General features: G+C 42.4%; 1 protein-coding gene across 2 annotated transcripts in view; it reads left to right on the forward strand.

Moving 5' to 3' along the window:
* Window positions 1-589: 589 nt before the first annotated feature.
* The window catches only part of LOC118715428 (anther-specific proline-rich protein APG-like), a 151,119-nt gene continuing 125,955 nt past the window's right edge, over window positions 590-25,753 (forward strand). For both annotated transcript variants that reach the window (XR_006741146.1, XM_045579340.1), the window contains exon 1: window positions 590-975. Coding sequence is in view for 1 of the 2 variants with exons in the window: in XM_045579340.1 (XP_045435296.1) it covers window positions 742-975 (234 nt within the window). In the remaining variant the exon portion in view is untranslated. The remainder of the gene's footprint in view (window positions 976-25,753) is intronic.

The following is a 25,753-nucleotide window of genomic DNA, read 5'->3' on the forward strand; positions in this document are numbered from 1 at the left end:
CCAGGGCCAGCGTGGAGGTGGAGGTCGCCTGCGGCGGGGGGTGAGCGCACCGGTCCCCAGCCCTCCGTATGTGTGCTCTTCTTCCAAAACCCTCGCCGCCGCCGCCACCTCGCCCAGGTCGGAGGGAGGACCCCCTTTCCTCGGCCCCTTTGCATCGGGGAGAGGGCAAAGGTGAGGGGCTGGCGCTCGGCCAGCGGGCGGGGACGGCGGACTGCACCTGCACCTGACATTCCCCATCGCTGCCTGCCTCGCCTGGCCGAACCCGCCCATCTGGGTTGCTCTTCCCGCAACTTTGTTCGGAAGGTTGGAAGGGAAGGCAGACGCCCAGAGGTCCCCGGAGAGAGACTGGGGAGCGGCGAGGACCGGGAGGCCAGGCTGGAGGGCAGGTCCCCGGGTGCCCCCGGGCCGGGCGCGCGGCGGGGAGGATGCGCTCCGCTTAGCGGGGCCGCCGGGGGCGCCTGAAGGCCGCCGCTCCAAGGACACCGGCCGCCCGCCCACCCGCGCTCCACCGCCCGGGCGCCGCCGGAGCTGGAGCGGGGCCGGGGCCGGGGCCGGGGCCGGAGCCGGAGCCGAGCCGGCGAGCGGAGCGGCGGGGAGCGAAGGGCGGCGGGGGGGAGGGCGGGCGCGCGGGAGGGAGGCGGCCCCTCCTCGGCGGAGCCATGCGTGCCACTGGCAGCTGAGAGCCGCCGCCGCCGCCAAGTCTCCGCTCCGCTTTTGTCTTGCCCTCCAGTGAATGGGAAGATGGAGATGGATGTGGAGGGACTTTCTCCGCGCCCGGAGCCCATCCCCCGGCCCCAGGGGGCTGGCGGAGCCTGCCAGGCGCCGCCACAGCCGCCCCAGCCCCAGCCCCAGCCCCAGCCGCAGCTGCTGGCTCAGGATGAACTGCCCGGAGGAGGAGGTGAGAGTGCGGGACCCGAGGACAGCGACGACCCCGAGGCGAGACCCCACGGCAGCAGCGAGAGAGGAGAGAGCAAGGTAGGTCCACCGTGTTGGCGCTGTGACACCTTTGGAACAAAACCGAGGAGCTCGAGGAGCTCGAATAGCGGCTGTCACTTTAAACCCTCTGCTCCCCCCCCCCCGCCCCCTCCCCTCGGTTGTGTGGCGGCGGGGGCTGCAGCCGCGGGGGGGAAGGCGTGCGATGGAAGGGGATCGCTGGGTGATAGTGACTTTCTGAACTGGAAGGCTTGAGTCCAAGTCTGCCCTGGTTTCCCCAGTGAGCGGTGTGTGCAGGCAAAAGTCTCCTGGTTCGTGCGATGTGATGCGAGGGCAGAGCCCACATCCTGGGAGAGCAGTGCCCAGAGACCTCTGCTTCCGCCCCGTTGACCGAGCTGATGTGGACGATGTAGGTCAGGGGGGAAACACATGTCTTTGGGGAGTTGGCCAGGTGGCTTCTGAGACTCCTCGGAAGAATGTGACATCAACCTGTAAAGATGACAACAATGGGAGCAAAGTTTGGCTCCTTTGTAGAATGCAGATCACTGCTGAACCCAGCTCCAAACTCCTCACCCTGCAGGCAGGGCACCCTCCTGCCTCGGAGGGTGGGGGACCCAGTGCCTGGCAGCAGGTGAGCCCTGCTGTGTCATTGTAGACTAAGGGGGACAGCTGGTACTTCCTGTGCAGAGAGAGTTCCCCTGGGTCACTGGATCCCAGTAAGAGATGGTTCAGATGCTATGCTCTGGTGCTGGTGCTCCTCCGCTGGAGGAAATTGTCAAGTCGATGCAATGCCTTGGGAAAAGAATGCTTTGGTGACGTGATGAGAGTGTGTTTATTACAGCTTTGCGTCCACGTACAGTCTTGCTTCTCCATACAAACTCGGAGTTCAGTTTTGTGGGAGCTAGTGTTCAGCTGTGTCTGTATAAAGTGTACACATGTGTTTGTTGATGCATTTTGAAACGTGCTGCTAAGGTCGGGGAAAAGTTGGTTCAACAAATCAGAACATTGGAACCAAAGAAGGGTCTGTCAACAGACCTCCCTTTTGCTCGCTTAAGGGAGAGCATACAAGCACATACAGAATCACTTCTCCCACCTAGGAAAGAACCGCGTGTCAGGAGATGTCCCTCGTAGGCGATTGCCTCGGTCTACTGGTTCTTCTGAGAGAGGTACTAGTGGACTAAGCATGTGGGAATCGCATCGAATGTTGTTGTTCTGTATTTGGAGACAGGCTCACTTAACAAGTGGGTATTTGCAAATGTTCAAACTGTTTTTTTGTGAATTGAAACTGAGCTAAGGACTGAGATTGTTGTTTATCTACCAAAATCAATATTGTAATTTTAATGGCAGCCTACCAAGGAACTGGAATTTCAACATGTTCTAGACCTGACCGGATGCCTTATGAATGCATACAAGATTTACATTGTAAAAGCTATGATGAATTTTAATATTCTGATATCCTCAGCTTTCCCAGTCGCTCCTGATTTCATGAATATTTAATTCTGTCATGACTGCATATTTACTACTTTAAGTGACTGTCTGTGCTCAGTTTTAGGAAATAACCATAACTGAGCATCATATTACCTAATTGGACGATAAGTCTCCTTTGCAAAGTAGGTGTGGGGGATAATTAAAATATACAGCCAGCACTGCTATTTCCGTAATGTTGGTTCATATGCCCTGAGCAGGAGAAATTCCTGCCATCAGCAAAAATCTGTGCTTATTTGTTTCCCTTGGATGCACCATGCAGACTATCTAATGTTCTTCGGGTGGTGAGGAATAAGGAAGGCGATGCACTACAGATATTACAGCAGGTGAAGGGAGGACTGAAAGCCGGTTGATTACAGTTCGTTAATTAGCATGTTCAGATAATTGAGTATTCCACTGATGTGATTTGCTTTATGTTTGTCTGCAATTTCTTGAGGTGGAGACAAAATACTACTTTTTCCCCTCCAGGTGTTTGCCTTAGAAAATGATCTTGCATCCCTCCCTTAACCCAGAAATCAGCTGTGCTTAACCTTTTCTTTGCTTGTCTCTGGTTTGCTCCTGCTGGTTCTTCTAAGAGTTTGATGGTGATTACTGTGTTTTGGACTTTTAATAACTCCTTTTGTCTTGGATGGGTACTAAGGCAGGTGATACACTGATGTTCTTCAGGAGTTGCTGGCTTCATTACCAGGGAGGCCTTTGGGTGTCTAACCAAATTAAAAAACTAAAATATAAATGGGAGACAAATTGGGATAAAGTGAAATGTGGTTTTACCAAGCTGGTTGGGGTGAGGTAGAGAGATTATCACCATTGGATTTCAACATAGCAATGTAGGAATGCGATGTATTGAACCATTATATTCTTTTCACTCATGAGAGTAAAGTAACATAAATTTTGAATACTGCATTATTTGTCTTAAGTCTTCCCCAAGCAGGATACTGTAAACAGGATGTCAGTGGATACGAATACCCTTTCCTATTGCAAGTGTCAGGGGGGTAATGGCATTTATTTACTTAATTTTTCTGACTCGGGTTTGGGGCCATGATTTATCTTCTTGTGAATTTATCCCAGTTGTCTTATTGGAAAAGAAATCAGAGCTTAGTGCCCGATGCACTTGTCTCCTGCATCGCAGGTTCACGGTCATACGTCTTCAGAAAGTCTCTGAAATAGGAAGAAAGATTAGAAAACTGGATCAGTCAGGGGATTTTTTTATGCCAGAGTTTTGTGACATGACTGGCACTTTCTGTTCTTAGAATAACGAGGCCCAATTCCTCTCTAGCAAGTACTCTTCAGAGATACATTAAAGCAGCCACATGCTGTGTACGAGGTGTACCAGTTAGTAATGCGGATTGTTTTCAATAGATGGGGTTACACATATGTTGATATATATGCGATTTGATATGAATGCTATTTTGTTGTATTGACAGCAAGCTTTAAAACTTCATATGTCATTGACCCGGTAAAGGGTCAAACCGCATTATTAGCCAATGTCCAGTTTTAACCCGTAAAGGGTCAGTCAGAATTTTTAACCGGTACTGGTTAATAATGCGGATTTTGTAATCAAATTGAACATGATTATTTCAAGAGAAATATCAAAAGGGCTTTAGTCAAAGTAATGTCCAGCACTAATTACACATTTCCCCCATCTTTCAGGTAATGTGTGGATACCGTCCCAATAGAACTTTTCTTGTTTTGAGGCAGACCAGTCAGAGACTCAATTTTCCACTTCTTTGTACGTTTTGAAGTGCTGCTCAGAAAGTGTGTGTGCTAGACCAAGTAGTAATCTGAAGGAGTAAAGTCTGATGAATACGACGGGTAGGTTAATAATTCCCAGGCAAGATCTTTTAACGTGTCTTTAACTGGTTTTGAAGTGTGTGATGATGCGTTATCATGAAACAAAATTACTTTGCCATGTCTTCTGGTCCATTCTGGTTTTTTAACAATCAAAGCATGGTTCAAATTGATTGTTTGTTGTTGGTAGCGATCGGTATTAATTGGTTTCACCTGGTTTTGGAAGCTCACTACACCAGTGTTTCCCAACCTTCTCTCATGATGAGAATCACCTGGTGGAGTTGTTAAAACACAGATTCCCGGATCCCAACTAAGAAGTGCTAAACTAGAATTTTTGGGAACATATAGGTAAAATTGTATACTTAACTAGTGCTCTAAGACAGATTTTATATACAGAGCACTAAGTTAGGTATGCAATTTTACCTATATGTTCTCAAAAATTCTAGTTTAGCACTTCTTAGTTGGGATCCGGGAATCTGTGTTTTAACAACTCCACCAGGTGATTCTCATCATGAGAGAAGGTTGGGAAACACTGCACTACACCACACCTTCCTGATCCCACCAAACGCAGAACATTGTCTTCTTTCCCAAGCGATTTGGCCTTGCAGTCAATGTTGATGGTTGACCTTGATCAACCCATGATTTTGTGCATTTGAGATTCTCAAAATAAATCTATTCATTGCCAGCCACAATTCTATGCAAAAAATACTTTCTTTCATGCCGTTGAAGCAACATTTTACTGATGACTTTTCGGTTTTCCATTTGTCTTTCAGGCAGTTGATGTGGCACCCATTTTCTTTCCTTTAAAATCTTTCCCATTGCTTGTAAATGATTGGAAATTGTTTGCTGAGCAACGTTTAATCTTTCTGCAAGTTGTTTCTGAGTTTGACATCCATTTTCATCCAATTATGCTTATAATTGTTGGTCTTCAAACTTTTTTGGTTGACCTGGACTTCCTTTGTCTTTCACATTGAAATTATCACCTTTAAAGCGATTAAACTAGCTTTTGCAGGAATCTTGAGATGGAGCATGTTCACCATCAGCTTCCTGAAGCATACGATAACTTTCAGCAGTACTTTTCTTCAAAATAATGAATTAAAACTTACCGCAAATGCTCTTTTTTGTTGGCATGAAATTCAACATTTTTAAGGCGTAAAAATATCTTATGATGTTAACCCCTTCAGAAAATGTGACACATGAAGTTTTGAAACTTGTCAATACAACAAAATAGCATACATATAAATATATGTGTAACTCCATCTGTTGAAAAAAAATTTGGCCGAAACCGGTTTGGCTTAATGGATAGAGCGTTGGCTTGGGGACTGAATGGTCCTGGGTTCGATTCTGGTCAAGGGAATGTACCTTGGTTGCGGGCATATCCCCGGTGGGGGGTGTGCAAGAGGCAGCTGATCGATGACTCTCTCTCATTGATGTTTCCAACTCTCTATCTCTCTCCCTTCCTCTCTGTACAAAATCAATAAAATATATTTAAAAGAAAAAAAAAAAGAAAAAAAAATTCGCATTATTAACTGGTACACCTAGTATGCTGTAATTCTACGAACTGAGAAGATCTATAATCTGTAATTTGTTCATCCTCTGCACTTTAAGGCCGGTTTATATTAAACCCTTATGCAAGCAATCTCCTGATCTTGCAATGACACCCAAAGATAGTGTGTCACCCCTTGGGGCACCTCAGGGGATATTTCCTCACCCATTACCTCAGGAACGCCTTCTTCACACCTGAAAAGAGGTTGTCTACACTGGACAAACCCTTTTCTTCTAGTCTTACAGATGAAGACTGAATGGCCACTGAATAAGAGACCTTCACATTCTGGGAAGTCTTCTTGACCCTGGGTTTGATCTTCCTTCAAACTTTCTTGCAGAGTTTTCTGTGGACCTTAAACATCTCATTCTTTCTGGGCCTCTTAAAACCCTTCAGAAGTACTTTGCTTATGGGAAATAATTCTTAGGTGGGTAGTTCTGAAACTTAGTTTGGAAAAGTTGAAAAAAATTTCCTTGTGTTGAGGAGCACCCCAGTATCTTCTTCATTTATGTTACCAAGTTACTTCTACAAATGTGAGTTCCTCCCAGGATCTCGGATGAGTGACCTAAATGATCCTTTCTTGTCTGCTTTACCTTCATTCATTCATATATTTTTTCATTTTCTTCCTCTCTGTCTGTATGTTTCACACACACACACACACACACACACACACACAGACACTCACTACTCACCCTTCCCCTACCATTTACCATGATGTTTTTATGTGTATTAAGTATGTGTTTATGGCCCAGATGTGAAGTATCATGAATAACCTCTCTTTTTCGTTTAGCTCTCATTTAAGCCTTGGTTTGCAAGATGTGTTTTTCTGGTGGTTTGGGATGAGAGAGACCCTGTGTCTTTGCTACTCATGGTACTTTCATTGATAAACTAGATTCCAGGTTCTCACCTCAACTGCATTCCTTCGGTGATGCTGTCAGTTGCACCGAGGATGCTGTAGGGAATTTCTTACCCAGCCTGTCCAGCACACCAGTAATCAATTAATTAAATAAAATAATTATTTGATTATTTAAAAATAATCAAATAATTATTTTATTTATTTAATGAAATAAAATAATTACTTCATTATTTTAAAATGAAATAATTTTAGGTTTAGAGAAGAGTTGCAAGATAAGACAGAAACCTCCCATATGTCTTTTGCCCTACTTCCCTTATGCCAGGGCCAGCCTGAAAAGTTGAACTGAGCTGAGGTAGGGAGGTGGGAATTGAGAAAAGAAAGAAAGACAGGAAAGTGGGATCGGAAGGGTTGCAGGTAGCCATGGACCGACTGCAGCCATGAAAGGTTGCTCTCATTTTACTGATAACTGCCATCCAAACAAGCCTGGGAAAACTGTGTGGGTAGGGGGCTAGCCTCGCAAGGACCTTGTCAGCTTACACCCGGTCTCCAACACCCTTAATGTTAACATCCTACGTAATCGTTGTATGTATACGACAGTAAAGACAATATTGTTGGTATAACACTAAACTTGTCCAGGCAGTTTTTGTTGAGCGAATGTGTAACCTATTGATGTTTTCCATTTCTATCCTCTTAGACTTAACACTTTATTTACATCTGAAAGGCTCTATGAGAGGATATTTAGGAGCCAAATTTAACTTGGGGTTAACTCTCCCCCCATTTTTTCCTGGTGGGCAGACCCAGCTTGCAAAATACAGAGGTAGAGGTCCCTGCAGCTCCTCACCACACTGCAGTGAGTCCTGTGAGAACGACAGCTGCAACCTTCCTGCCCCAGGTAGGATAGGGTTTGTCAGCATGCAGAGGACCGCAAAGTCTCATGTAACAAGGAGAGGAGAAAAGGCAATTGATAAAATCAAGACAGTTCACTTTGATGCCTAGCCCCTTGGGTGTTCGTTCCTGGCGTGACAAATAACGGAAGCCCTTTTGTTTTGGCATTGTGTTAGCCAGCGCAGCAGCAGAGACGTGCCCACATCAGATAGGATGCCATTTCTGATTAAGCGTGTTGGCTTTCCGATTAAGAGTGAAATCAGAAAGACCTGCATTTGATCTTGGCTCTTTCACCAGCTGCTACCCTCAGATAAGGACCTAACCTTTTTTAACCTCGGTTTGTTTTTTCTGTAAAATAAGAATAATGATGGTGCCTACCACTTACGGTTATTGTAGGTATGGCTTGAATGAGATACAACATGTAAATTGCTTCTTGATTCAGTGCTTCACAGTGATTGACTGCTCAGTCACTGTTAATAATAATAATAATAATAATAATAATAATAATAGTGTTTATTGTTATTACTCTTGTGTTCCAGGGTCCTGAAAAGGAGAATGAGTTGGGGCTCCAAGTTCACCTAGACTTTTCAGTGCTTCTGTAGGTCATGGGGCTGGAAACGATACAAACACATTGTTCCACAATCAAACCAAGCTGGTGTTCAGGGATCCAAATTTGCCCTGCTGGCCTTGAGATGTTCCCGTGACATCTCCTGGTGGACAGGAAGTTAGGAAAGGGTTATCCTTTATTCTGACTTGTCAATAACTGCTCCTCTCTCATTGGGAAAGCTAAGAGGACCAGGATGGAAGGCCCCTGGATCCCAGCCTAGGCCTCTGAGTACACGCGAGACACTAAAGCCAGTGAATTGACCTGCTTTTTTACACGTCAATTTATGGCTTCTCAGGAGGAGTGGGAAGCAACTTTTAACACTTAAAAAAATGATTTCAATTACAGTTCATATTCAGTATCATTTTGTATTAGTTTCAGGTGTGGAGCATAGCGGCTAGACAATTGTATCCTTCCGGTCTCTTTGATGGCAAGAAACAGAAACTGACTTTAATTTGAGCAAGAAAGTATTTTCTTGTGAAGTAGTAAGGTAACTTCAGAATCAAAGGAAAAAAGATGCGACTGGTTATGAGGAAAACAGGGAATCTAGATCTAAGTAGTAGAAAATGATGGATGATCTCTCAAGTGCTCTGACAGAAGAATAAATTCCAACCTTTTTTTTTTTTTTGCCTTCATGTCACTGCTCTAGTGTCAAAGTCCATGGAAAGGATCTAATTGGCCTTGCTTGGATCAGATATCTGCTTATTGGTCAGATGTCTGCTTAAGTGTGGCCATGTAAGCACAATAAAAGAATAAACAAACAAATATTTTTTTTCTGAATAAGGTAGCCTTTATTGAGAAAAAAAAGGCTGAAGCCTTTATCCAGTACTCTCCCTTCCACACCTCTCACTCTTGTCATGTATATCCCATCCCATCCCATCCCAACCCATCCCACCTCACCCCACCCTACCCTACCTGATTCTATACCATCCCATCCCATTCCACCTCACCCCACCCCACCCTACCAGATCCTATCCCATCCCAACCCATCCCATCTCATCCCACCTCACTCCACGTCACCCCACCCCACCCTACCAGATCCTATCCCACCACCCCAACCCATCCCATCCCACCTCACCTCACCCCACCCCACCCTACCAGATCCTATCCCACCACCCCAACCCATCCCATCCCATCCCACCTCACCTCACCCCACCCCACCCTACCAGATCCCATCCCATCCCATCCCATCCCACCCCATCCCATCCCATCCCATCCCATCTCATCCCATCCCATCCCATCCCATCTCATCTGTGGACCTCTGTGTACTTATGCATTGGGCTCTGGGAATTGCTGCGAGCCCCCGTGCATCAACTTTGAGATTGTCTTCCTGTTCTCATAACTGTAGCTTTGGCAGATGTGAAATCAGTTGAAAGAAAGATCCATTTTCTTAGAGGAGGCCCCTTGGTTGGCAAACTGCAGCTCGTGAGCCACAAGTGGCTCTTTGGTCCCTTGAGTGTGGCTCTTCCACAAAATACCATGGCCTGGTCAAGTCTATTTTGAAGAAGTGGAGTTAGAATAAGTTTAAGTTTAAAAAATTTGGCGAAATTTCAATAGTTGTACTGCTGATATTTGGCTCTGTTGACTAATGAGTTTGCCGACCACTAGACTAGGCTGCTGTCTAGTAAATTTTTAAAGCAGTCTTAAGCTCAGCCGAAACATAAAAAAAAAAAAAAAAAAAAAAAAAAAAAAAAGCAGGAGTAGTGCCTCTGCTGGCATGTTCTTCATAGGTGGGGCCACTGAACACATTTTTAAAGGTAAAATGTTGACCTATTTAACGAGCATTAGAAGTAGCCAAGTGAAGTGATACTGTGGGACCCATAGAGACACTGGCCAATGAGTGTCTCCCTTTTTCTTGGTTTGCTCCCCCAATAACCAAAGGCTCAGGTCATGTCCCATTCACACTTTGTCTAGTGGCTGGATCTGCCCTATCCATCCATCCTCCCAAGCTTCCACCTCCATCCTTTCCCAGGGTTGCATCCCCTTTCCAGACTAGACTCCCTGTATTTACCGTCTATTTTCTTTTTTAAAATCATGTAGTTATTTAAACAGTAGTTATGCAGTTTGTAACATTTATAAAAATATTCAGAAGAACTGCTATATAGCAGTCATAAATTTAAAAGTCAGTGGCACAATTCCATCACTTTATATGTCTTAAAGTTTTTAACCCCCCCCCCCTTTTTTTTTCAATTCCAGTTTATATTCAGTATTATTTTGTATTAGTTTCAGGTATGTAGCATAATGGTCAATTATATACTTTACAAAATGGTCCCTAACCCTGTATTTCAAGCAATATTGACTGTATTCTCTAGCCTGTACGTTACATCTCTTACTATTTTGTAACTACTAATCTGTACTTCTTAATCCCTTCACCTTTTTCCCAATCCTCCTACCCCCATTGAACTGGCAAACATCAGTCTGTTTTTGTATCAATGAGTCTGTTTCAATTTTGTTTGCTTATTTTGTTCTTTAGATCCCACATATGAGGGCAATCATATGGTATTTATTATAATCTATTTTTCTTTTTAAAGGAAGATCTACAGGCATATAATTTACTGGCAGTAAAATTCCTCCTTTTAAAGTGTACGGTTTAATGAGTTTTGACAAATGTGAATGCCTGTGTAACTACACCCCAAACAGGAAGTGTAATATTTCCATCACTTCCATAGAGTTCCTTATGTCTCTGCAGACAATCCCCTCACCCCACCGCAGCCTGCTCCAAGATTTCACATAAATGGAGTAAAAAGTGTATCTTTTGCATCTGACTTCTTTTGCTTAACACTTGTGTTTAATATTCACTCATGTTGAGGTCTCAGTAGTTCCTTTTTCTTACCGAATAGAATCTCTTTATATGGATGTACCACACATTATCTATTCATTTGCCTGTTAATGAATGTTTGAATTATTTACAGGTTTTTGGCTTTTATAAATAAAGCTCCTATAAAAAAAAATTTTTTTTTGTGTGTGTGTGGACATACATTTCATTTCTCTTAGAAGAATTCCTAGGAATGGGACTGCTGAGTTTTATGATAAGTTTCTAAGAAGCTGTCAATTTACTTTCAAAAGCCACTGTTCAAAATGTACCTGTCATACTGGTACATTCCCACTGTCGGTGTATGCAATTTCCACTTGCCCCACATCACTGTCAACACTTGGTGTTGTCAGTATTTTTAATGTTCGTCATTCTAGTAGGTGTGTGAAGGTATCTCATTGTGGCTTTAACCTGTATTAACTCATACAGTTGAAGACCTTTTCATGTGCCTAGTTGCCATTTATATGTTTATTTGGTGAAAGGTCTTCTAAAATATTTGACCCATTCTTATTTTAAACAAAATCGGGCTGCTTGTATTCTGATGATGCAATCTATTATAGGTTTAGGTTGCAGAGACTCTGGTGGAAGTTTGAGGAGATTCGAAAGCAAGAAAAACTTGGAGTTTCCTTTCTTTGGGGGGGCGTGTTGGTGAACTAACATTTATTGGACATTTATCATGTGCCAATCATGGAGCCGGGTAGATTCACCTTGAGTGATCTCATCTTGTGCTCCACAGTAGACCTTCGAAATAACTGCTATTAGCCATGAGATCACACAGCTAGTCTGTGGCAGAGGAAGGATTTCCACTTCAGCCTGCTCTACTCCTACTATTTCCCCTTCTTCAGGCGTGAGTCAACTCCTCTTCTCCACAACTCACCTGTTAGTTTCCCAGCCCAAACTGTTTGCACTGCTTTGGGTGTTTTAAAAGCAGCCTCAGGTAAAATAACATTGCTGGCATTGACATGCAAATCAGGACATTGAGCTTAAGGCAAAAGAGTGATAAATGATGGCAGAGAGACTTGACTTTGGGTGGTGAGCACACAGTGAAGCATGCAGATATGGGTTACAGTGTTGCACACTTGGAACCTGTATGGCTTTAGTAAGCAATGCCACCCCAAGAAATTCAATTTTAAAACAAAGACATTTGCCATTTAAAAAAAAGAACAAGGCATACATACCTATAAAAATTGAAAAAAAGAGAGTGCTCTCAGTTTTATTTCAGTCCTGAAAAAAAATCCAATCCACTCCATAAGGTAGAAAAGGGAGAATTCTCCAGAGAACTAGAAGGTTGGAGGTGTTCATTTACATCTTTCCCAGCTAAATTGCAGTGCTATGGTTACCCAGAAGGCCAGGGCAGGGCTAACCTCTGGGAATAAGATCTGTGTGCAAACTCCAGTTTTTTTCTACGGTCTGTGAGGACCTTGGGCAAACCATGCAGACACTCTGATTTGGATTCTCTTTCCAGTAAGGTAACCAACTCCTTCAGTGCCGGGAAACCCTGGGTCCCAGATGAACCCGAACAGTTGGTCACCCTAATTACAAGATACATGGACAGTATCTGGACCATTACAGACTCTCAAGATATGAGAGCTGTCACTGTTGAAAGTGCTCTGGGGCATTTGATCCATGAGTCTGAAAATGACTCATAGCATTTCAGAACTAATGAGGCTCTGTGAACGATTCCAGGTTCTCTGAATTGATTTAAAAAATAGTTCAGAGCAAAGTCCTGGAGTTGAATTGGACAAAGAGCATTACCTTTCTGAAGAAGTGGCTGTAGAACTTTCCAAGGTAGCACCCCAAGGTCTCCAACCACGAAGTAAGTGTGCTTCAGACCGCTAGCTGAGCCTCCCTCGCTGGAGAAGGGAAGGTGCTTTGAGAGAGTGCCTGCACCTGTAGGACAAAAATCACCTCAGTAAATAATTTTTTGAAAATTGCCTAGTTGATAGGGTCCGCTGGTCAGACTCAAGATTTCCTGTGGGGCCTTCAATTGAGAAGAAACTGCTACTGTAGAGGAGGTAATGGGACTTGGGTGGTGTGACTTTGAATCTTGGCTGTGTCCTGTCTAACTGAAGTCTTGGATGAGTCACATTTTCTTTGAGCCTCAGAGTTGTCAAACTGTGAAATGGGTATAATATTTTTACCTTTCTAAGAACAGTCTAGACTGGAAGTTCAAATTCAGTAATACATGGGCAAAGCCTTTTTGTAAACTCTTACAAAAGGCTGAGTGTGTGTGAGTGTGTGTGTGTGTGTGTGTGTGTGTGTGTGCGCGTGTGCGCGTGCGCGCACAAGTCTCTGGTTTTATTGGATAAATGAATTTTCTCCCGTGGTTTTCTATATCATTTTTAAGAAAACGAGCAAACAAATATCTCAATAGACTCAAAGGTGGCCATTACATCACTGACTGACCTTGATTACTTGTTCTCTAGCCCCTCTGCCTTGTTTGTTCTTTGGATGACAGTGAAACTGGTCTTTTTTTATTTTTTTTATTTAAGTTTTTGGAGCTCACTCTGCCCAGAGCTTTTGCCCAATTCGTTTCCTTTGCTCTTCCTCTTTTCCCCTTCGCTTCCATCTTCCTCTGTTAATTCCTACTTAAGCCTTCAAAGTTCAGTTCCACACCTCAAGGAAGCTTTTCCTTGAACCTCTCTTTGCCTAGCCCTTAAGTTAGGTCTTTGTTGCTATGTATCATACATTCTAAATTGTGTAATTATCTGTTTAATATAAGCCATGAGGATAGGGACTGGGCCTGCCTTTTCCTGGATAATTTCCAACAATAATATAGAACATTACATGTAGTAGACCTTCAAATATATTTCTGGAGAATAAATTTTGGTATGAATATACTCATTTGACAATCTTTTACCTGGTACCTACTTTCTGGCCCAGGATGGTCCATTACCTTATATATCTCACATTCTAGTGGGGAAGACATGCTAAACAAGTAAACAACAAATAAATGCAACGTATAAATAAACAATGAAATAAATAATCCGACATCAATAGCCCATTTAAAACCACTGCCCAGCCATATGTACATGAGAGCGTTAATCCAGTGCAGTAAATAAGTAACCATAATCCAGTCTATTTCTTCAATTACCATCTATCTCATCTGGTCGCCTCCTCTACTTTCCTCTACATTCTCTACAGAATTGAAGTTCTGTGCACCATATTGGCATTGAGAAATTGCAACACGTGTGCCACCAACTCAGACATTGCTAATTAATCACGGCACTCTTTCCCAAGGAGTTAGCCTTAGCTTTGGAAGCAGGCCTTCATTCACAGTCAGATGGCCTGCAAGATGAAACTGTGGTGCCGCTCTTGCTCTGGGCATACAGCTTTCCTGGACTGATCCTCAGGACTCCCCGCTTCTATTTCTAGACTTGTATTACCCAATATGGAGACGGTGGACACATGTGGCTTTTGAAATGTCAATAAAATTAAATAAGATTAAAATTCAGTTCTTCATTTGAACTAGCCACACTTCAATGTTCAAAAGCCCTTAGTTTAATGGCCACCATCTTGGGTGGTGCAGATATGGAACAGTCCTATCATTGAGGACAGTTCTACTGAACAACAGCGCTACAGACTGGGAAGTCACCTCTCCTGTCTGCCCAGCCATTGTTGATTGAAATCTCTCTGAGATGCTCTGAAACCAATTCGTTGACGGGGATGGAGAGTTTCCACATTCCTGGGGTTTGCTTTTAGATTCTTGGTGAATTACTTACAAATTGTTTTTGAATGACCTATATTGTGTAAACAGACTCTCATTCAAAAACTTTGGCTAGTGGTGTTGTTAATTTTCCTTAGGTGTTCCACTGAATCTTGGTATTTGTGTTTGACCATTCTAGAAAATAGTCTCTGGTAAAGTGGTTCAAAAGATGGATTTTCTGTTATCCTAGTTCAGAGTCTTTATTAGTGGGTGGTTGAACCACTGGCTGAAGGGCCATTGACTCCTCCCCTTTGCCATTTACTGATGATTGCCTTCACACCCTGGGGATCACTCTGATGGCACTTGTCAGCGTACACAGGCACAGAATCTTGCTGAAAGCCCAAATCGGATATCTTCACAGAGTCCCTATGCTTGTAACAACACGGGGAATAATTTTAAAATCATATAGTAATGAATAGCCTTGGTCTCTGTGGCTCAGCTGGTTGGAGCATTGCCCCATGCACCGAAAGGTCATCTGTTCAATTCCTAACGGGGGCATATACCCAAGTTGCATTTTGGATCCCTGGTGGGGCCCCTGCAGGAGGCAACCTATTGATTTTTCTCTCTCTCCCTTTCCCATCTCTTTCTCTAAAAAACAAGCAAAAGAATTACATTTTAAAAAAGTATGTAATAGATAAAGAGTACTAAGTTTTACCCTTAAGGTTTTCTATTATATCGCACTCAATAAATTTCCAAGAACATTTTGGTTACTATTGGTTTCACATCTGGATAAATAAGAAAAAGAGGATGTGAAAAAGAAAAAGTCTAATAATGAAAGCTACCTTTCCTCCCTTGATATATTTCTTTTTTATTTTTTTTTCTTCATGAGTGAGAATAGTGATCTTTGTTAAGACAGGAGGAAGGACTGAGAGTTAGTCCTAAAAGATTCTAATGTGGGATTGGCTGTGCCTGCGTCTAGCACTTTACATGAGTGTCAGTAGGGAAAGAGATGGGAAAATGGCCCCAGGCTGGATTTGGCGAATTTCCTCCCTGTTAGCTGGGATGAAAATTTGAATGACACCTTGAAGTGATTTAAAACTCTTTAATTTACACATCCAGTTAGCTGGAAGGCCCCTAGGCATCACATTCAGAATGTAGCAATGCCTGGGAAAGATGAGAGTGAAAGATGTGAGCGCGCCTTCCCCCATCCCAGCTGTGGCAGATTATCTGGACCAGAGTGCGAGAAAGCAGGTAATAGAAGAGACTAGTAACCAAGAGACAGAAAGGCATATGGCCAAGCCTGTAATAATGACACCTGTTTTGGTATTTTTATGTATCATTTAAAGGCATATTAAGCACACCGAGGTACATTAGCCAAAAATTAGAATTGTAGCCAAGGCAACCACAATTGCCCATTAGTCATTACCTTTTTTTTTTTTTTTTTTTTTCCTTCATGTTTGAGCTAAGGACATGAAGCTGGAGTTCATTTCAGAGGCTTAGGAATCAGGGAGGGTTCACTTTTCACCACTGAGATGTTGTGGGTGAAAAGATGGAATTGTGGCCCGGCTGGTGTGGCTCAGTGGTTAAGTGTCAACCTATGAACCAGGAGATCACGGTTCCATTCCCACTCAGCGCACAAGCCCAGGTTGTGGGCTGGATCCCCAGGAGAGGGTGTGCATCAGGCAGCTGATCAGTGATTCTCATCATTGATTCTTCTATCTCCCACTCTCCCTTCCGCTCTCTGAAATCAATAAAGACATATTTTTTAAAAAAAGGATGGAATTGTGGTGTTTGTGATGTCAACAGCTTCAAGCAACCCGAAACCTAGGAAGTGCATATACAAAGAGTAAGAGTACAAATAACTAGTGAGCTTTTAATCTCTGGGGACCTCCTTGCCTTCACCATTGGATCTTCCCATTCTCACTTATCAGAAATGTGTACGCATTCCCTGTCTCTTGAGCTAAAAAAGACTCTCAGCTTATGCTACTGTCAGAGGATGAAACTCTCCTGTCATTTGGGGGAAGCAGGGTTCTTGGGGTGCAGCTGAAATAAGAATTTTCAGAAGCCCCCACGGGAGGATGAAATGTGGAAGAAGCCTTTATTGGCATAGGGTTATATTTCTTGGGTTCCTGTAGAGGGGGTCAAACAGGGGTCACAGAGCCAGGTGCCCTGGAGCCAAGAGTGGCTTTTTGTCTAGAACAGTGGTTGGCAAACTGTGGCGTTAGAGCCACATGTGGCTCTTTGGCCCCTGGAGTGTGGCTCTTCCACAAAATACCATGTGTGGGTACGCACTTACAGTGTGATTGAAGGAGTAACCTAATTAAGTTAATAACAATGTACCTGTCTATATATTATAATTTAAGATGAAAAAATTTGGCTCTCAAAAGCAATTTCAATCGTTGTACTATTGTACGATTGATATTTGGCTCTGTTAACTAATGAGTTTGCCAACCACTGGGCTAGAAGTTTATATATTTAGATTTTGCACTCTTGCAGGGGCCATGCCCATCCTGGTCAATTACCTGTTTCCAGGAGTGATTGACATGAAAGCATTTCCCAGGTCACTTAGACCTTACTGGGCATGTGTCTAAACTGCCTTTGTCTGTTCCTTCCCCCATTAATCAGAGGGGTTGGAGAGGAGTGGGGGAGGCAGATGGGGGATAAACTTGGAGAATGTTTAATGGACTTTTGGGCAAAGCTGTACAAATGGCATGTCTATATCTTTGGTCTCCCATTTCATTCCTTTCTTTACTAATAACCAGATTATTACAACGGCATCAATGCTAGCTCAGGGTCCCAGCCAAAATGTTGGACAGTCCCTTGTCCATTTCTTCTTCTACTTTCAGCTTCCAGGCAATTTTCGAATTCAAAGGAAGCTTTTCATTTATGGCACAGTCCCCGAATTCTGAGGGGATTTGGTATTTGGGGCAATGTCAATGTGTCAGATGTTGCTTTGCGGGTGTGTATCCCTCTAGTGAAGGAAGGAAAAGGAAATCCTTGAGGAAAAAAAGCAATATCGAAGATCTAACGTTTCACTGATTCTGTGATGTTGAAAATATACGTGAAGTCTTCATTATCTCAATGCATCAGTTTAATGATGGCCTAGAGCTGAGATTTGCATCTCTGAGGCTATCAACTATAGAGCTACAACAATAAAGTAGCACCACACACTTCATTATTTAGTTTTATTTCCCCCCTTTGTGTCCCTTGTGTTACAGCTATCTTCAAAAAAACTGGAAGATCTATGAAGGGTTAATTTCATGCTGCGTTAAGTACTAAGTCCTAATGCTCTTCAGGGCCAGCCTCGGTATCTATTTAGTGCCAAATAGGCACAGCAGAATCCTACAAAGTGATGTTCCAGCTGAGGGTCATACCACTCTCTGAAAAATTGTCTGGATTTCTGCTGATGATTCATCAGAAAAATGAGCATGGTAATTGAATTGGGGACTTAAGAGGATCACAGGAAAACAACTGCGTTCAACGGTTGGCGCTGTCGTAAGAGATTCTGTTAATGTGCAGTAGGCAAGGTAGTCCTCTGTTGCAGTGGTCTCTTCAGCAAGTGCAGGCTACTTCATTTTTCGCCCCCATCAATTACAAGAGGCTGTCCATCATTGCTGCTGAATCAAAGCAGGGTTTGAAAATATCGAGTGGAAAAGCATGTTTTCCTGTAGATGCCGGAGATGCCTTCTACATGCTGATTAGATTCTGGGAAGGAAATCTGGGTACGACAGCACAAGATGGCAATCAGAGACGCAGACACAGATGAGTTTTCTGAGGAAAGGACGGGTCTCCTTTCCAGTGTGGCAGTGATAACTGTGACAAGGACATGTAGCTACTTCATCGTGGAAGGGACCAGATTTAGCTCCCAATCGGATGGATAGATGGTTTGCATAGATTGAATGAAATAACCGCCTTTGGCAAGTTAAAGGTCTACTGCTCTCCAGAGCAATGTTTCTCAACTGGAGGCAATGTTGTCCCCCACTGCCAGTGGGGACATTCAGTAATATCTGTAGACATTTTTGGATGTTAACCACGAGTGAGGTCTCCTGGCATCTAGTGTGTCAAGGCTAGGGATGCTGTTACATATTTTGCAGTGTACCCAAGACAGCCTCTTACAACAATGAATCTAGGGCCCCAAATGTCAGTAGCGAAAATCCCACGTTTAGAGAATGTTCTCGATCTGTGGGTCTAGAAGATTTGCATATACTTCATGAGGATAATATTTTGAGGGGAAGGGTTAAGCAGAAAATATCTAAGGCTTTTTCTTATTAAGGAGTTTTCAGGACCCCCAAATCTGTGAATTCATCCTTTCTCTAGATCTGATTTGAAAAGATGAGTCTGAGATGAAAGTTCTTTGCAGCCAAAATTCCAAGCATTGTCTTTGCTTTTCACAAAATGGACACTCTCTGAGACTCTTTCTGTTGCCTTGAAGGTGGACAATGGGAATTCTCCTCCCTAAACATAATTTTCTTAGACTATTACAAAGATTTTCTCTCTCAGTGCCAAAATATATACACTTTATGTTTCCAAATCAGTGAATCCAAATCCTATAGCTGTTATACTTTTATTAAATTTTGCTACAAGCGTGTTCTTGTATAATATGGATTAATCCATGCTCATGACTTTTCAAATCAAGAAGAACATTGTATTTCAAGTAGTTTACACATTTTAAAAAAGACAATATAAGGCTAAGGATATTTATCCCTGTAAAGTATTGGTGACCAACTAAATAAATGATGTTAGAAGAGAGATGACTACTTAAACCCACCCAATGGGTTTAAAAACTGTTAGACAAAGGTACACACAGTCCAAAGTCATTTTTTTAAAGGACATACTTGGTTAAGAAGGAACATTCTGTTTACTCCACTCAAAATCTTGCAAGATTTCATCTATCAAATTTGTTCTTTTAACTTTATTGAAATAAGAAATTAACTATGTCTGCATGAGAAGGCCAGGGAAAGGAAGGTCCCACATCAGTTTCCACATTCTGAGCTCAGAACAAAGAGTGTAATACTTTCTTTCAGGAGTTGGCAAACTTTTAATGCAAAGGGCCAGATAGTAAATAGTTCAGCTTTGTGAGCCATACGCTTCTGTCTCCACTACTCAACTTGGCTGTTGCAGTGTGAAAGCAGCTGTAGACGATCCACACATGGGTCGATGTGGTTGCATGCCAATAAAATTTCTTGATAAAAACAGGCATTGGTCCCACTTTGGCCCTCAAGCCCAAGTGTCTCCACCTCTGCTTACTTGAAACCAGGCAGTTTTATCATGGGCAAAGGCATCATTCCTGTTACATCTTTTTCAGTGGTGAGGATTATTTATGGAAGCCCAATACAATCTTCAAAGCCTCTAGGTTGGGAATGATTGCAGGATGCACTTAAGTGTTGATCCATACACCCTCACCAACATAATAGGCAGAGAAGACTGATCCCCCACCCCCCAATCACAAATTGATTTGGTTAAAAGTGCAGCAGTGTTCATGGAAATTGTCTAATAGGTTCTGTTAGTTTATTATGAACATACCAGTGATCTTTTATTTTATTTTATTTTTTTATCTTTACCCGAACATATTTTTTCCATTGATTATTTTAGATAGAGTGGAGAGGAGGAAGGGAGAAGAGAGAAAGCGAGAGAGAGAGAGAGAGAGAGAGAGAGAGAGAGAGAGAGAGAGAGAGAGAAACATTGATGTGATTGCCTCTTGCATGCTCCCCAACCAGGGTTGGGGGATTGAGCCTGCAAACCGGGTACATGCCCTTGACTGGAGATAGAACCTGTGACCCTTTAGTCTGTGGGTTGATACTAAGCAACTGAGCAACTGGCCAAGGCTACTCCATCATTTTAAATATTTGCTAGATTTCAGAATTGGTGAAGAATCAGGTTGGGGGAAGAAAGAAATGAGTCCTTTCAGACATGGGTTCCCTGCAGGCCCGAGCTGCTCTGTGGGCTGGTCAGAGCAGTGGGTCTCCCTCCACAGTCATCAGACGTTGCTTGCTCTGACCTTGGTAGCATATGATAAGTATGGCACTGTCTTATTCCCTGTATTCTGGGTCCCCCTGATACAGCTTTTCTAATGTGGGTTCTGTCATTAGGCCCTGTCAATGTGTCACTAATATAATGTAAGAGGGAACGACAGTTCGCACAAACTGTAAAGAGAGAAATGAGCCACCAGAAGAAGCTCCTTGCTCTCTATTCCTCAGTAATCACGCCACTGTGATCAAACACTGTGACACTTCCAACAAGTCAGACAGTCACGATGTGGAGGCAATGATAGGTTTCCCCCACCTCTTAAGTGCCCTCAGTCAAGAAAGATAAAACCGAAGTAGTTTCTGTGTGAGGGTTCTCAATCGTGGGGCAGGAGGCGCAGTGTGCTGTGGAAAGCACAAGCATAAAATTGCCCCTAAGTCTTCATTTTTTTTGGAAATGTGAGGCTCTTAAGAAATAGTCTCTGATTTCTTGAATGAAATATTCACTACATTCCTATGTTCAATTAGCCAAGTTTCCTTCAATTCTACCAGTCAACACACACACACACACACACACACACACACACACATTACACGAAGAAAGCAATGCTAAAAATTTGCTTTTCACACAATCCAGTGACAAGTTCATGAGTAAAAGCTTTCTTGTCTAATTAAAAAGAGCCTGTTATGCATAAAGAACTAATTTCATCAGACCTGTTTGGGGAAAACTCAATATAATGCTTACATGTCTGGCACAGTCCAGTCTCCTATTTCCAGGAAGCATGAAAAATAGACAAAGCTTTTCTATTCTCTTCCATTTCCTTCCCTTCCTCAACTATATATAAGTCACATAATTAAATAGATAAACTCACACAAAACAAGCTAGTGAATTAATCATCTATCGCTATGTAACAACTTACCCCTATATTTAGCAGCTTAAAAAACAATAATTTATTATTTCACACATTTTTGTAGGTCAGGAATTCAAACAACATATGTGGGTGGTTCTACATGAGGGGCTTTCATGAAGTTGCAGTCCACAGATGTCAGCCGGGGCTGCAGTGATCTGAAGGCTGGACTGGGGCTGGGTGATCATCTTGTAATGTAGTCCCATCATGTGACCATCAAGGTGGTGTTGGTTGTTGGTAGGTGGCTTTAGTTATTTGCCATTTGGATCTCTCCTTTTGATGTGGCAGCTGGTTTCTCCCAGAACAAGTGATCCAGGAGAAAGGAAGGTAGAAGCCACATGTCTTTCTCTGTCGTGTTTGCAGTACCCTACTATTACACAGGTAAGCCTGTTCAGTGTGGCAGGAGACAACACGGGCGTGCATACAAAGAGGTGAGAATCTTGGAGGTGGGCTTCTATATCCGGTGGTTTGAAAAGATTCTTTGATTTAGTACCTGTCCTTCGTTTTTATGAGCATGGAGATAGAAATTCCAGCAAAGTTTCTTTTTAAATATGTGGAGGCCATAATTCAACTAGGCTTTTCACAAAAACAGAGATGTTAAACTTAGCAAATATCTGATGGGCTCGTATGTTTATTTAGTTTTATTTATTTTTCTATTAATAACATCTTTCAGATACATTCTCTGGATGTTTTAGTGGATGCTGGTTGTTCAATTAAAAAAAAAATTCTCCTAAAAGGGTTACACTTACATGTATCTTGCTTTTCTTTTCATCTCTTGCTTAAGTATCCCAAGGTCTTACTGACTTATATTTTTCATGTAACTTTCCTCTGTGGAATCTGTTTTAGTAAGGAGAAGCTGAACTGCTATTAAAAGGGGGGGGGGGGGTAAGACCTAAAGATGTATAATGTCTCAAACACAATACAACTTTATTCCTGTGACAGTGCAAACTATATGTTTCTGGGTCAGTGGTGGCTTTCCTTCCTGCAGTTAGCCGGGGACCTAGATTCCTTCCATCGTGACGTCTGCCATCCCTGGTGGCCAAGTTATCCCTTGCATGCAGCTTGAAGAAGGGGTTAGAGTGTGGAGATGACAACGCCACTTACGTTCTGAGGAGCAAGCTTGTCACAGGCATTGGCTATTCCCAGATGACTGAGGAATGTGATCCCTTGTGAGGCAGCTGTTTCCCAGATCCAAGTTTATTTTCTCGAAGGAGGGGGTTCTGGGGTCAAAATGGGTTTTGATAAAGAGGCAACCATCTGTAGTTGAGATTTTCATGCTCCTGGGAACTGACATTTTATGAGAACTGAAATTATGCACTATGGGAAATTTTGTGGCAAAAGTTAAAATTACTTTACCTGATAAGTAAAATTTTAAATTATGTGACCCAATTTCCATATTAAAAATTTCAACAAAAGCCCTAGTCTAGCTGATTTGGCTCAAGTGAAAGGTCCCTGGTTCAATTCCGGTCAAGGGTACATGCCTGGGTTTCGGGCTTGATCCCCAGAGGGGGGCGTTCAGGAGGTTGTTGATCAATGATTCTCTCTTATCATTGGTGTTTCTATCTCTCTCTCCCTCTCTTCCTCTCTGTAATCAATAAAAAATTATTAATTTTTTTTCAACAAGAGTCACACAATTTCACAATTGGTGGCCAAGTGCATTGAAAAACTGTTTACACTATTGAAGAATGGATGGTCACAACTTTGCACTCATCAACATAAATGCCCCCCATTCCTTTTCAGGATCATTCTAGAATAATGTGAAGTCTTGGAGATACCAACATTAACATAAGAGACAATCAACCTCTTTTATCTAAAGTGTTCTTGGACTTATGGGACTGCTCCTTCTAATCTTCTGGCTTGTTTGTCTAAACCACTTCTTTTGTCCTCAGTATGAAATGGTTAGCATCTAGTTGAGGTAATTCTGAGCCATTGTTGTTGACACTGCTTTTCTAATTGTCATTGTCATCGTCAGCAACACCACTTACCCAGCACTTACTGGGGGCCAGGCAATGACCTAAATGTTTTGCTTATCTCTTATCTCATTTAATAATATTCGCAAAACCTTATAATGTAAGTATATTACCCTCATTTGATAATTAAGCTAAATGAGTTTCAGAGACAGTTAATGGTGGAACTGAGATTTAAATATATTCTATCTGGTACATGGCTCTTGCCCTTTCTTCCACAATATGATGTGCATCAGACTAGAGTCATATAAGTACATTTGACTTTTGGTCTCATATCTTGAGGCTTAATTAAATGACATGTTTCTTGATCCTTAAATCACACAGTGGAGGTATTTTCCTATCTTTTGCAATCATCTGTGATCCCAAACTTGGCTTCTTCACTTTCAAATGGAGGCATTTTATTTCGTGTGATATCTTTGCAAACTCACAGATACATTAAGCAAACTTTTCCCCTTTTTTGAACATGGATCTCCTTTTATGAATGAATTTGTAAGCGTCTTGAGGAAAATGGAGTATTGGACAGTAACCATTTTGGCTTTAGAGAGGAGATTCCAATCTCCTGTAACAAAGAGTGAAGGATGGATAACTCTTGTCAGTTTAAAAAGACTTCATCTATTACCACCTTTCCCAAGGCTTTTTGTTCTAACCTGCACTACCTACTCTTCAGTAAACTGGCAAATGGATACAGTTGATACAGATTTTCTCATTTGTTGGGTTTTCAAGCCCAAGGTGTCTTTAACAGCTTTTTTCTCAGTCTAGCCTTATTGAGCTGGTCTTCAACAGTGGTGAAAAGAACAAACTTTCAGCTCAGACTGCTATGACTTGGAATTCTGGCTCAGAAACTTCATCGCTGTGTGTGATGTTTGAGAAATTACTTAATTTTTCAGTACATCGGTCTTCAATTCTGCAAATAGAAATGATGATGCCTAAAGATTAAATAAGGCAAAAGAAATAAAAATACTCAGAACAGTTTCAGGAGACTGGTGGGTCCCCAGATAGTTATTGCTACATTAACTTTTTCATAAAAATAGCAGTTAGAATGTAGCAACAGACAGTGTGAAAAAGAGCTAGAAAAACCAGGGTTGATTTTTCTCACCAAGTAGTTTTGGAGATTGGTGGTTGCTAGTGATGTTAAGGCAGGATCTCAGGGCTGGAATCTCTGATTCTCTTGGCTTAGACCTCATGCTGGCAAGATAGCATCTGTAGCTCTAAACGTCATATCCCTGTGTGAGGTCAGGGGAAGAGGGAGGAGTCAGCTATGCTTTTCTCTACTGATAGGAAAACACAAAAGCTGTGCAGAGACTCTCTAGCAATTTTGCACTTACATCTCATTGGCCAGGCTGTGCCAAATGAACATCTTTAGCTGCAAGAGAGATTGAGGAAGGGACTATTTAGCTTTCTCAACTTCAACTGAGGACTTAGACAAGAACCCTATCTATAGCCTCATTTGGGGGTAGGGGCAGCATGGGAATGGGATATAAGGAATATAAAAGAGGAATGTGTGAGATGTTGTGAAAACACGGTAGAAAAAATGATGACATATGAGTGTGGCTTGAGGCTTAATTAGAGAGAAAAGAGTGTTTGAGAAAGATGCTAGAGAATGGATAATTGGCAGGGAAAAGAAATTTCCAGGCAGTAGAAATGAAATGGGATGCAGTGATACATGGGCATTGCTTGTGCTTCATGTTTGGGACTTGGTAGAAAGTTGGTGGGGACAGGGAGAGAGAATGAGAGAGAGAGGGGGGCAGGAAGGAAGGGTAGTTGTTGTGGTGAATATTATATTAAGACTGAAGTATAAGTTGGCACTAGACTTTAAAGGGCCTTGTGCCTAATGAAAATAAGTTTGGACTTGATCCTGCAGGTGGGGTGTATACTAGATGGCTTTTCATAAGGATGTGATAATGAACTTACGTTTTGAACTGGAATGAAGAAATATTAGATGCAGATTAGCAATGGTGGAGCATTGAGTTAAGGCTGTAAGGAAAAATGAGGAGAGAGCATATACCAGAAGTATTTGTGTGGTGGACATGACACAACTTTTTCTGAATTGCTTGAAAACTAACAGAGAGGGAGGAGTTAAAAAGTCTAGCTTGGGTGCATGATGATGCCATTAAATAAAGAGAAGGAATCCTGGGAAAAGAGCAGGCTGGAGGGGAAAGATAATGACTTTGGTCTTGGTAGATGAATGTTAATGTAGGAAGCATCTTTAGGATAAATGCTTAGAAAGCAATCACCGGGTCTCTAAAAATCCTTTTGAGACTTGATCTCAGATTCCTCCCACTCTCCACATGGCTATCTCAGAGGCTCCTGGTAGACTTTTCCTAGTCTCCTTACAGTTACTACAAAGGCATCTCTGCACTTCT

This window comes from Pipistrellus kuhlii, unplaced genomic scaffold (genome assembly GCF_014108245.1).
Source record: "Pipistrellus kuhlii isolate mPipKuh1 unplaced genomic scaffold, mPipKuh1.p scaffold_m20_p_11, whole genome shotgun sequence".
Classification (NCBI taxonomy): Eukaryota; Metazoa; Chordata; class Mammalia; order Chiroptera; family Vespertilionidae; genus Pipistrellus; species Pipistrellus kuhlii.